The sequence below is a fragment of the Corvus cornix genome, chromosome 5, assembly GCF_000738735.6.
Source record: "Corvus cornix cornix isolate S_Up_H32 chromosome 5, ASM73873v5, whole genome shotgun sequence".
Taxonomy (NCBI): Eukaryota; Metazoa; Chordata; class Aves; order Passeriformes; family Corvidae; genus Corvus; species Corvus cornix.
The window spans coordinates 46,191,231-46,205,272 of record NC_046335.1 but is presented as its reverse complement, the minus strand read 5'-3'; the positions used below and the strand labels follow the sequence as shown (position 1 = coordinate 46,205,272).

The 14,042-nt window shown below is 43.1% G+C and overlaps 1 protein-coding gene across 5 annotated transcripts in view; it reads right to left on the bottom strand.

Moving 5' to 3' along the window:
• TSPAN4 (tetraspanin 4) overlaps positions 1–14,042 on the bottom strand; it is a 428,081-nt gene that overhangs the window by 66,381 nt on the left and 347,658 nt on the right. For all 5 annotated transcript variants that reach the window (XM_039553304.1, XM_039553305.1, XM_019281512.3 and 2 more), the window contains one exon: positions 6,459–6,650. In XM_039553304.1, the coding sequence (XP_039409238.1) occupies positions 6,459–6,521 (63 nt within the window). In that variant the 5' untranslated portion in view covers positions 6,522–6,650. The remainder of the gene's footprint in view (positions 1–6,458; positions 6,651–14,042) is intronic.

Sequence of the window (14,042 nt, the reverse complement as noted above, 5' to 3'; positions counted from 1 at the left end):
TGGTTATTTAAGTTTCAAGTGTCTGGTATCTGTACATGTGTGCTGTAACAATCAAATAGAGATTAAAATCTTTCCTTCACATACGGCCCCATACTGTTTTTTACCAGTATTCCTATGATCTCCTGGACCAAAAGTGAGTCCCTATTTGCAAAAACATATGCACTAGACCATGTTCACAGATCCTTTCCAGCAGCTTCTCTAAATGTTCTGTTTTACATTTAACTGAAGGCAATGTTGCAGTTAGGCTGATCAGCTCAGCTGGGACAGCCTACAGTGTTGCCCATGGAAAACAGGTAAGTCTGCCAATTATCATTTTCAACAAAATAAAAATTGAGAAATAATTTTGCTTTGGGACAATTATTTTTTATTTGGACACAATACATATGATAAAAGAAATCAAAATTGTCATTACTATTATGGAAACATGGACTAAATGCTTTTTAAAGGTCACTGAAGCACACAGGATGGGTAGACATGTTCAGATGGAATTACAGAAAGAGGATGAAGGCACTGAGTTGAGATTTAGACAATTTGGGTTTGCTTCATGGCTTTCTCAGTCTCCCAGTGCAACCTCCACAAGGCACTTAGTTATACTTTGCTGCAGCTCCCTGTCTAATGAGGATAATAATATTTTCCATTTGTTTTACCCAATTAGATGGTAAGCTCTACTGGTCAGGTACCTCTGCTTACCAGGAGTTTCATACAGAAAGAGCATCCTCATGGGCTGCCTGCAGGGGATACTGTAATACAGGTAATAAATAATATAAACCATCGTGATTTAACGTCTGGAGCTGAGACTTTTAACCTAGACTATCCATGGAATAATGAATGACCTTTTTCAGGGTAAGCATATAAATATAGATATCTGCAAAACATGTACAAAAGGCAGAGAATTCAGGCAATTTAGCTCCTCAAACATAGATCTTAAGCAATTAACCTAAAAGATGATGTTTACACAGACCCTTAAGGATCAGCTGGATCAACATTTGAGCATCAAAGTACTTAATCAGGCATAAATTTCTTTAGCATAGAGAAATGGTCTGTTCAGGTGTACACACAGCAGCTACCTGAAGGCAGCACTATGATCAAGCCACCACAACTGATTGTGTTTGAGTGGTAGAGCAAAGTGGTGCCCCAGCTCCTGCAAGGACCTGCCCTCAGGGGGAAAGCACACCCAGTGCAGCGGGGTTAAGAGCATACAAGCCAAACATTTTGTTAAAATTCCCAAAGATTATGGATATGGCTAATAGCTCTGATGCACATTAGAACTGTATTGCAATTCCAAAGGGAAAACCAGCCAAGATGGATTCCTAATTTTGTATTAAGATAACCCATAGAGATTTGCAGTACAGCTACATGATGCAGCAATGCAGGACCAAACACCTATGAAAAAAAATCAATGGAAGTCCATAAATTAACCTTCACAAGTCAGACTCCTGGCTTATCTCTGTCACTAGTTCAGGACACTGACCCAATCCATCAGAACAAAGCTGCCATTTTCTAACTACAGCTGAGCTTGTAGCAGAGGAACCTCAATCATACAGCCTTGAGCAACAATACTCATAGAAACCTTAAACAAGTCTTACTGAAGCAGGAAAGCAGTGTTTGCCTACTTCATTCATCAATTTGCATCTATATTCCAATGTAAGATTATATATACCAGGTTACATACTTATCTCAAGAATTCCTGTTGCTTTGATTTCCCTAGGGAAATCTAGTAATGGAAAAGTTTATCTTCTTTCACACTGTAGCTGGAGCAAATAAGAATCAGTGCAAATACCCATTCTTTGTTCACTGAAATCTTAGAATGACAGCTGTAAAATTCACCCCCATCTATGTATTTTTTGCGGAATACATAGAATGGTTGAGGTTTCCTTTTATTTTTTTTTTCTTTATATTCTTATATTTTCATATTATTCTATTCCTCTGAATGCAGAGAAATGGGAATGGGCCTGTTTCTTAAGAGATTAAGGAAGCACTGTCCTGACTACACATTGCTACTGAGCAAAGAATATCTGCAGTGGACACCAGGTAATTCCTTTCAAGTCAGTAAATCTGTGAAGCTTTAGACTATCTAAACTCTTGATTCAGAGAATTAATGTGGATCACTCCTGACTAGTGCACATAGCTGTGCAAAAAACTCATATACAAACTGAACTTTACTTCTGCTTTTCACCTCCTTTCCCCATCTGTCCTCTACTTCTCAAAACACTTAAGTCTGTTCTACCTTCTTTCAAAAGTCATTGGCAAATGCCAGAGGTAAGCAATTCCTAACATTCACACCTAACACTACAGCAGCCTAATACCAAAGAGCTTACAAGCCATGCTCTGACAACCCAATACAAATGTCCTATGTGCAGAACACAAAGATACATGATCAGAGTCGCATCAGCTCTGCAACTTAGTGTGTGAAATGTAAATAGGTTGAAATGTCTCTCTGACACTACTCATTTTTCACTCACTCAAACTCTGTGGGAAATCTCATCCCTTATCACATCAACAGTAGCACTAGTCCTCAGGCAAGACCTTCCACAAACATCCTGTGTCTACCATCACAAACTCTGCTCCTCCAATGCAGGTGGGTTGAGCTAGTCCTGCTTCCTCCCAGTTGATTTTAGGATCCCCATAGTGCTCCATGTCTCCTGCAGTATCTCTAATGCCTTCCTCCAAACTGCCCACCTCAGTAACAGCAGCACATCCCCCCAACTCGTAACTGCCCCATGCTTTCCTCTTTCTTCTGCTTTTGGGAAGCAGAACAAGAAGTGCTCCTGTTGTATGGCAGATTTGTCTTTCCAGTCCTTGCAGATCAGACTCCCAACGACCCCACATGAGGATGAGGTGCACTATGAGAGATATGAGCAAGTTGAGGTCCATATTGCTCTTGGTCAAACGAGGCATGACAGGTAGTTTGTGGGCTTTAAATGCCCCAAGTGTCTTCCACAATATCGTCAGGATGGGATTTCAGAGTGGGTTGCAACAGGAATACAGTACAGGCAGAACATTCACATCATCTTTTGTACTGTCTATGGTCATACTTCACACCCCAGGCTTTCTCTCATACTGTATGGAGCAGAGAAAAGGGGAGGTCAGTGAAAACTGCTACTCACTCAGAGATACACAGCAATGTTCTGCTCAATGGAGCAATGTCTGATCTCACACATGTAGGATATAACATAAGCATCTGCCAACCCACTTGGTTTATTCTACTTTTTCTTCTTTTTGTCCACTCCAAGCCTCACTTCATCAGACTATTGCATACAGACTACTGAAACGTGCAAAGCACGCAACATTCTAGCTTCTACTCCTTGCTTTCCTTTTCCTTGCATTTCTATTAGTAACTTTTCCATGGTTTTAAGCCCACCACAAACCTGTTACAACTGCCTGCTGACCTTGTCTAACTCCTGTCCATCTCATTTCCCTAAGTTTGTTCAGTGCTCTGGTCTAGTGAAAGGCGTCCCTACCCATGCCGGGAGAGCTGGAATTGGATGATCCTTAAGGTCCTTTCCAACCCAAACCATTCTGGGATTCTAGTGCTGGGGTTCAACAAATATCAGGAGGAGAGGTCAAATTATCCAAATACATTATCCAGGGAGTAGTGCAACAGAATATACTACCCACACAACCAAACAGCCTCCATCATCCCCTCTCAAACACCTGCGCAGACTTCAGTTTCTCCATTTCTACTTCCAAAGCTTCTACTTCCAAATGGAATAAACATTACAAAGTTAGCTAAAGCAAATGCTGCGCAGGAAAATGCAGCTGCATCACACATGAGCAAGACAGCTTACTCCATGAGTGGCTGTCAGACTTGTAGCAATGCCCTCTGGAGACATAAACTCAGTTCCAAAAGCAACCTCGGTCCTACTCCCAGGACCAAGGCCAGATGTTAAGTGGTGGCCAGGGAGATGCTGAAAGGAGCGTAAGGACTTGATCCGGGAGCAATTGTTAAACACCGTGTGTGTCACAGACACACAAGGCTGGAAACACTCAGGAGCTTTACCTTTACAGTTTAGATGGTAAATCCTATTGCAAGCCAGCTGCAACAAAACAATCCTCTTAAAAAGCAGTAGACAGGGCATTTTCAGGGATGTTTAAAAAAACTGGAGATATTCTGGGAAGAGATACTTTCACTGTGGCAGAACACAGTGTTGGGAACACCTGTGGAATAAGAAAAGGATGAAGGGATGTAGCAACCACACACCCTAAGAACAGCCCTGGTTTGATATTTAGCAATTTCTTTCATTTAAGCATTTGTTTTGCTATCTGTGTTACCTGGGAAAACGGGAGCTGGCCAAAACCAAATACCCCAGTCCTGAACTTGAAAACACTATTTCAAACACTAATCAGATAGAACTAGCAATGTGGGGAAAGGAAGACTAAGGACAAACCTGCATGGTAAGGCTTTGCTCCCAGAAGCAGGAGCTGCTACCACCATCCATTTATCTTCCAAGGACATAGGCACAATAAAAACAACTCAGAAGAGCTCAAAAATCTCACTGGTATTTACTGACAGTAAGAAAGTACCAATGCACGGCAACGTGGAAAGTGATTCTAGATCAAATAAAAACTGAATTCAATGTGGACTAATGAAACTGTATTTCAACCCTCTACAGTCAGGCTTATTCTGAATTAAAGTAGCTATAATCAGCTCTAACTTAACGCAATTGAGAAGAAAATTGAGTAAAATAGAGGCCACACGGAATAGCTACAGTACAGAAAGGTAAGAACAGGCAGACAGAGTGAAATGTGGATACCAAATCAGATCAAGCTTCCCCATTCTCCCGTGCAGAGAGTTCCTAAATAAATTTGGATTCCTTTGCATTACTTAACTTGATCCATCAAGTACAGTCCTTATACCATGCACTGAAGGACACTGGATTCTGAGGACTGCAGCATGTCAGGAGGAGCAGTACCTGCAAACATTTCCATCTCCCATGGATGCCCATCTGGGGGTGGCTGAGTGCATTCACGCCATCTGAGCAGCGATGGCTGATCAAGGGAGTCTCTGCCCTTGCCAAAAAGAGATGAGGGCCAAAGAACCATACGAGATAAAAGCCTGAATCTCTTCCAGTACCGAGGACTGCCTGCCAGATCCTGACCTGATCCTGACACGCAATCAGGCACTGCTCACTGCTGTCACATCTCAGCTAGGCCTTCAGGAAAGCACGAAGTAGGTGATTAATTTTGCATATATAAGCTATACCATTAGAATCTGCACCCTGCGGGCTCCTGCTGCATTGGCATTGAAGCTGTAATCCATTACATCTGTCTGAGCACACACTTCCTCCACAAGGTGTGTATTCATAGGACTGTTAAAAATGTCAAGGACTTTCAGCCTCAGATTCTGACTTCAGCCTTCCCAGTTTAAATTTTCACTCACATAACTGCCTTAATTTCCATTTATATTGTTCCTTTTAGTTTCAAACCACATATATAGCCTATACTAGCCTAGACTGATTAGTTCTGACTGCCTAAAAATCAGCAGAAACAACTGATTAAGGCAAGGACCTGGAAAGAGTCCTCTGTTGAGGCTTGGAATCTCAGTCACTTAAGAGATTTGGGGCTTGTGTGCCTCAACTCATTTTGTAGTTCCCAGGAGAAAAAAAAAAAAAATAGTATGTGAAGCACAGTAAGGAACAGCCCTTTACAGAGGCGTCACCAGCTGAAGCACAGCTTCTCTTCACTCTGAGCTTTGCCAAATCCCATGATGAAGTCTCAGACTTGAGCAGCAAGATCACCTTACTTCCTGGTCCTCAGCTGAACAGGATGCAAAATATACACTAACATCAACTACAGAAGGTATTCACTGCTCCTAAAGTTCACCTCTGAGTGGCATCAAACTGCATTCTGATAAAATATACCAGGGATGTGGCTCAAACTTCTGTGAACTCATGGACAGCTGGCACCTTATTAATCTTTGATTTCACAGCAGTCTCCTTGTGCTGGCACCTTTGCTTCCTGACATCTCAGCTTTTGTAGAGTTAATGGCTGGAAAAACCAGCATTGTCAAATCTGACGATCTTAATTTTCAATTTAAACCACAATCAACCTCTTCAGAATCAATCTGTTTGCGGCCTGCATTGACCTTTCTGCCCAGGACTTCAGAACATCAGTCCCACTAGGGCAAACACTTGGAGTGGACTTCTACCAAAGCGGAGTGAAAAAGAATTTAAAAGATACACTACAAAACATGGCTTCACAAAAGTCTTCCTCTTCTCTGAAGGAAGCCTACATCACCACTAACAATTCCCTTCTCGCAGCTGTCATCCTCCACAGACAGTGTGGTCAGGAATGACCTGGCAGCTCCTTAGAGCAATTATCAAAGCCTGTTTCACACGTGACTGACATCTCATGCATGTCAAGTGGGCAACTTCTGTTGAAACACAGGTCACTGCAACATGCATTGCAATAGCACCAGCATCACAAGACAGCAAACAGTGCAGCAGCTCAATACTCACACTCAGCAGGAGGCACTTGTTTTCTTTGATGGCACCTATGCAGCCCACGAAGCCAATGATCATGACAAACGTCCCTGTGACGATCAGTAGGTTGGCAGCTGACAGCGACGGGAAAGAAGAGGAGAGGGTGGCAAAGTTCCCTTGGGTAACAGCCAGCCAGATGCCTACACCAAGGATTCCACAGCCTCCCAACTGGAAAAACAAAGAGAAACAAAAACTCAGTTATTGTATCCAAGCAACCCCAGATATTAATCCACATCAATATGGCAGTGGAGCAAACCAGCAGTCACACCTAATAAGAAATGCTCTCGCCCTGTTGCACTTTCAGTAGGAAAAACAAAGGAGAAAGAAAAGAATTATTATAGAGAAGTCATCACTAAGATGCAACACACAAGAAGACATAGATTTCCTAAATCCAAGACACAACCTCAGACACCAGGTCTTTTGCTCTCTAATGGAAAAGCACACATTGAGTAAAGGATAAATTCCCAAAGGTTCAGCCCTCAAAGGGATTGAAAAAATCCATGTCCTATTTAGGTACCTTACAGAGCTGCCCAGAATGGCTGAACCATTTTCGATTCCCCATTCTTCCCATCCCAATACACTGTCTCTCATCCCTGACACATGCCATAAACAAATCTTGCCTAGCATCCCCCTGGCAGGACACCTCACACTTCTTAGTTAGCTCCTGCCTAAGGTCAAGTCTCCCTTGGAAGCAAGAGAGCATTGAGAGTGTAAAGCAAAGAGGATTTTGCATTATTATAGTCACACAGCACAGCAGCACTCTAGGTTTCTTTCTTTCCTGCTCTCCCTTTAAAATAACCAATTTTTATTGAGTTTATAATTGCACTTTATTATCCAAATCAATTAAAGGCTTGGAAAGAAATTGTGTTCATAGAGTAGTAAGCCAGACATATGCAAGAGCATATCCACTAAATACCTGCATAAAGTGGATGAACATAAGGCAGCTCATGAACCAGGGAAGGAAAAAGACAGAGCTAATCCTGGGGCAGAGCTAAACCTCAGAAATTAAACACAGAGGAGAAACACAAAAGCCAAAGCAATTTCTTACACTAATGACTAAGGTTGTCTCTTAATGCCACTGAACTCCTCCCCAAATAAAGGACAGTAAAGGCAGCTCTCCTTACCCCAGCTGCAAACCAGTCTCTTTTGTTCAGAGCTAAGGAACCAAACTATACCTCACTGCAATGTACCTCAGCTGCACCAGCCTGCGTGTCTCCACTGAGAGAAAGTGAACTCCAGGACACAGGGACTCAAATTGCCTCATTTAGGAGTCTTTTCCAGGCATCACTGTATTCAGCCTTTCACAAGTACCCTCTACAAGTGCCACGGAGGGACAGTCCATGCCCTGACCATATACGCTGGAAATACCTCCCCTCTATTCCCACTTACAGAGTATGATCTTTAACATCATCCAAAATGACTGAAGAATAACCAAAGGAGAGGAGGGGGAGGAATACTGAGAGAAGGTAACCCACAGAAAATCATTTAGGCTAAGGGAGGGGATATAAAGAAAAGTTACCATCATGGCCCAAGGAAAAAAATTGAATCAAATAGGAATAAATTCCTTAAAGAGGGCATAAAACTCTGAAGGTCTACTGAACAACAGAACAGCATCGAAGGAGAGATGGCAAACACCTAAACTAAAACCAAACTGGTCAGAGTGCTGAAATACAGTCAGGAACAGCACTAAACTGGCTGAGGAATGGTATGGAAAGCAAAGTGCACTTCTGCCTCTTCAGCTTGGAGGATGTTCGCGTCAAAACCAGTCTCAGAGCTGCAGGCACAGGGAGGCCACTCAAACAGCCCAATTAAGCCTAATGAAGGCAGATGCCCAAGAGCAGCAGAGCCATGACCTTGCAATACATTCAGCTCTTACCTTCAGTTCTTTGTTTTGAAGCAATACAACAGCACCAATAAGAGGCAGCTTATTTCATTACCTTTCATGCTCCCCATGTTGCTACACTGCTTTGGGTGATACCAACACCTACAACTATCACTTGTATTACAGAAGTGGGCCTCACTGAGGATGCTGTAACGGCAAGACCTGCTTGCCTGCTCTTCTATCATCCACTAAACTCTTTATGATGCACAATGTTTAATGCTTGAGACATTGTTGCCTGGACGTTCAAATTCAGCATCTTCTGACTCCAAAGTCATTCGTGTTTGCAGAAATTGGAAATTCACCTGTGGCACAAAACATCACAAAACCAGCACACAGTTCATGCAAAATGCCCCAACTGGGGCTGTAGCCATTTAGATCAGGGATGAATATTTCAAGTCAGTTATTCAGCAGGAGTATCTCACTACACTGCTCTTGATTCAGAGATACTCTGCTCTCTGGCAGCTCATTATCTTCCTATTTTTGAAGAGACAATGCACAGCTCTTCCTTAGATTGGTTGACCAAACCTTGAAACGCACAAAGGAATCCTTTGAACATTAAACCATCTGGCTCAAACTGCATTTCACAGAGTCAGCACACATTACTGAAGACTGCTCCACCTCAGTTCAGCCCTGCTCCTTTTCTCACACCAGAACATCCACTCATGATCCCCAAATAAATTTACTAAGCTGTCACCCCAGGCACACACGGGAAACAGAGGCTGTCCTTAAAACTCTAGCCTAAACCGCTCTTTAACCCCCCCCTTTTCCCCAGGGAGAAAAGCACACCTGCAAGTCTCCATCTAATGGCCTTTTAACACTCAAGCACCTGGTTAAGGAAATGTTTAAACATGGGAACATGGTTCTTCAAAGAACACCACGACAGCCACAAGAGCTTTTCCAACAATAGCCGAATGTTTTCCATTCCAACACATTCAAAAAGCTTGCTCCCTGTCCCCTCTGCCCTCCATTCTGAACTGAACTGCAATGTAATTCCCAGTCTGAGACCCAGGAATTAGAGGCATCACATTTACTTATTCTGGATCAGAGCCAAGAGAAAACACTTGTAGCTGGTTCTGTGCTGCACGTCTGTTTTTACTTCTTCCTCTTGGTATTTAAGGCACGGATAATTTTAAATAACTACTTATGATGTTCCCTCTCCTCCACTTTTTCTCTCCTTACCCCATCCCCAACTCCCAGTCCTTTTTTTTGTGTCAAAGAGTCAGAAGCACAGTGAGGAAATGATAAGTTTTGACAGTTTTCCAGGCTTGTTGATACGTGAAATTAAACAAAACCAAAACCATTAACAGGGCTACTTTTGACAATTTGGGGGCTTCCACGAAAACAGTGACGCTGTCACAGTTAAAGGAGAAAACCTTAACACAAAGAAATTAGAGAGAAGTCTACAGCTTAAACCCGATGTATTGGCAGCCAAGTGAGAGTCTGTATTAACTACATTTAGTGAGTGTAGAGTTGACTTTAAAAAAAAAAAGGTCTCCTTCAAAGATGCCAGGCTACTGACAATAGCACTTTTTAATATTCCCTTGTGAAATGTTTAACACATTATTGGCCTAATTCTTCATGATAATCCACTCTCTTGCAAGCAAGGCAGCTCATGGCCAAACCTGAAACAAAATGCAGCTCCCTCTAACATTTTTTTTCCCCAATAAATGTTGCATATTTTTTTGCAAAGTCTTTTATTCTAAGATCAAAACAGTGGGGCAGCAGAATATGTCACGGCCCCAAGACACAGGATATTTGAGTCAAGTTTTTGTTCCAGGAAAGACCTCAGTATAAATCTTGAACAGGCTGTTTGGCACATCTGTGCCTGAGCTGCAAAACTGTGAGTAAAAGACACAAGCATTGGGTTCTTTGCAAGCCCTGGACTTTGCAACTGGCTGTGGAAGCAGCAGAATATTCTGCTCAAGACAAATTGCTCACAGGCATTTATGGAGCAGAGTCAAGCAATACAGCAGGTGTCTTACTCTACAAGCAGAGATTATCTCTCTCTTCTTCCCCAAGAGATACACAGACACGTGTGCTTTCTCTCTTGGCAAAAAAGCTGCCTACGGAATTAGATTCTCCAAATTGTTCTAATGGGCTAGAAAATAAATTATTCAGGCTTCGGTGACTACATTTAGAAATGATCTTACAGTATGATAATCAAAGTAATCCCAAACAGCCCTGGATATATGCCTGTTGGTGGAGAAAATTATTCTGAAGTTACAGCTACACACTTAAAATACTGCAGGAGAAACTGACTCATTGTTCATGATAATGGTGCTGGCATCTTTAAGTGGGGTTTTTAATTGGTTTTATAACACGGAAAATGCATCTAATTGAGGCTTCTCATACTGTATCTGATTAGGATCTACTCATCACATTTCCTCTTTTAGATAAAAAAAACATTCCTTGTGTGTTAAGAAATACACTGATAACAGAATCCAAGTGGAAGATATGACCTGTTGTTCTGCAGTTAAACTAACTCCCTTGGAGGATTTTTCTCTCCCAGTCCCTACATATTTAAACCAGAAGGGCTCTCTCAATCCCACTTGCATGAATATGCTTCCCCCGCCAATTACAGAGTTTAAGTATACAGTGAAAGAAAACAACACCTAAGTATCAACAGTAGTGATGTGAACATTATCCTGCAAATGTTCTCGTAATATCAGGCACACTTAAGTTACTGTTGCTTTCTGCTAGTGTACTGGTTTGGCACGGCCTGGTCTTAGGTAGCAGGGTGGCCACAAAGATGGATCCTGTAGGGAAGCTGCTGGAAGCTTCCCACCATGTCCAGCAGAGCCAACCCCTGATGGCTCTGAAGATGGACATGCTGATGGCCACAACTGGGCCAATGAGAGAGGTTGGTAACATCTCTGTGATGACACATTTAAGAACAAAATCAAAATAAAGTCACAAGATTGTGGATTCTAGTCAGAGAAGAGGAGGAGGTGAGAACATGTGAGGGAAACAACATGGCGACACCAAGGGCAGTGGAGAATGAGGGACAGGAGGTGCTCCAGGCGCCGGAGCCGAGGTTCCTCTGCAGGCTGAGGTGCCGACCATGGTGAAGCAGCTGTGCCCCTGCAGCCCCTGGGTCCATGGGAGATGCAGAGATCCACCCACAGCCAATGGGGGAGGTGCTCACACCAGAGCAGGTGGATGCCTGGAGGAGGCTGTGATCCAGTGGGAGACCGGGTGGGGAGAGAGGGCCCTGCTTCCAGGCGGGAGCAGCCTGGCCTTGGGGGACTGCACCCTGTGGAAAGAGACCCACGGCGCAGCAGTTTGGGAGGGCTGTGGGCCCATGGGAGGGGCTCACGCTGCAGCAGGGGCGGTGGGGCTGCTGCTCCTGAGAGCGGACCCACGCCAGGGAAGTTCAGGAGAACTGTCTCCCGTGGGAGGGACCCCACGGCCTCACAGGGGAAGACTCCTCTCCCGGAGCAGCGGAAGAGAATCTCAGCGATGGACTAACCAAACCCCCATGCCCTGTCTCCCTGAGCTGTCAGTGGGAAGGAGGGAGGGGCTGGGAGGGGGAAGGTGTTCCAAGGGCTTGTTTTACTTCTCATTATCCTCCTCTGATTCTGTTAGTAATAAATTCACAACCTGAGTCTGTTTCGCCCTTGAATTGTTTCTCTTGTTCCCCTCCTCACTCATGAAGCCTTTGTTAATTTTTTTTCCTTTTCTCTCCTCTGCCCAGCTGTGGCAGGGGAGGGTGAGCAAGCAGCTCTCGTGGGTGCCTGGTGCTGGGCCAGCGTGAAACCACGACAGCTAGACACAGAGAGGGGGTGGAAATGGAATACTTATGTATATTGACAGGATCAAGTGAATCAAGAATCTTCTCTGGGAGAAGCAGGAGCCTGGGTGCAAGTGCAGACAAAGGCTGTGGCACTCCACAGCCAGAGGTCTGAAATTTAATATGGGATGGTAGAAGCACGTTTCTACCCTTAGAGTATTGAGGCACTAACTTCATCCAAAATGGCCATGATCTGAGCTATGTCCTTTTAGCAAGAATTTAAAAAGAACTAGTGAAAAAAACCACTTGAAAAAAGATCAGTTAGTAGGGACCACACTCCTGGGAGTGAAGATAGTGGAACAACAGCGCTCCCTAAACACCAATATGGGATAGGAAAAGTGAATAGAGGATCATTATTCATTTTTCTTAAGATTAAAAAAGCTAGAGGTTATTTGGTCTGCAGGCTGAAAACCAGTAAAGTCAAGTACTTTTTCACAAAACATTTAATTAAATTCTGGAATTCATTGCCACAGAGTTTTGTGGACGCTGAAATATATGCAGGTTCAGAAAGGGATTACACAAATCAAATGAGGGCAAGGTATCCCAGCATTTCTTATAAATGATATTTTACTTGCAGCCCTTGCAGAGGAAGACCTTAAACTATTAATTGGAGGAGCTGATTAAAATGTCCTGTCTTGTCCTTCATTTTTTCTTATATTCTCTCTAAGCATCCCTAAGCAACCATGACCAAAAATAGCGTACTCAGCTAGGTAAAACCTTTTCAACTTTATGGGCATTTATTTGTTCTCCTTACTTCACCCTCTTCCCCCCCTTGTTTAAATGTTCACTTAAAGTTTGAATTTGATTTTTTTTTGCTTGCTTGCTTGTTTGACCTGGCATCAGCCTACTTTTGGAAACAGGATTACAGACATAGACACCAATCAAGGAGTTAAATCCCTGTTTCTCCTTACCTACATATCATATCCTTAGTTTTGTATCAATGAGTACATAGCTTATTTCAACGTAAAATTTAAAGATCTGCTTCATTCATCAAATTTATCTAATTTAGAAACAAATTCAAAATCCCTATCCCCCTCAGATCCACTGGACCTACAAAAGTTGTATTTCTTTTCCTGTCAGCATGCAGATCCTATTCAGCCTCCTCTCTCTCAGGAAGGGGAAGGGGAAAGGTAAGTGCGTAACTGAGTAAAGCACAAAGCATTTCAAATGCCAGTCTCATCAGCTCTACATATAAGCAGCAAAAATTTAAAAGCTCTAGGAAACTGGTTGTTTGGCCCTACCATCTCACTTCCTTTTCACTTTCCTTAAAGATTAGTTTAGAATACAAACATCTCATGTTGCAATATGGGCCGCTATGTAGAGAAGCAGCAGCCAAAGACCGCCAAGAGCTGCAGGCCTGCATCCCCAACTGGTGTCAACAGCATGACTGATGGGTCACCACCCTGAGCAACACCAGCCAAAGATCCAGCCTGAATGTCCCACTGGACATTTTCTCCTGAATTAATATCCTGTCTGCCTCTCCTTTACAAGCCAGTGTCTTGTTACTAGTGCAACACAGTGTGCAGCACTCAATATAATTTCAAAGTAGATGTGCCGTGCCATCTTCCATGAGCCTGAACTGTGTTCATGTAAGAGCCAAGCAGCTCTTACATGAACACAGGTAGCTGAGTGCTACAGTCCCAAGCTGTGTTCTGCCTGCCAGCATGACATTCATGCCCTCACTGCCCTCTAACTCCACTGTGTCTCATCAAAGGTTAGAAGAAACACATATCAATAGCTCATGTTGTTGTTTTCCTTCCCTTTAGACCCTTCTCTCCTACAAACAGGCTTTGTTTTAGGATATTCCACTCAGTGTGTGAGCCTGACAAATACCAAGTGATTTTATCAAGCTTAAAAGGAGGTCTGAGGTCCTGTTTGTAGACTATAT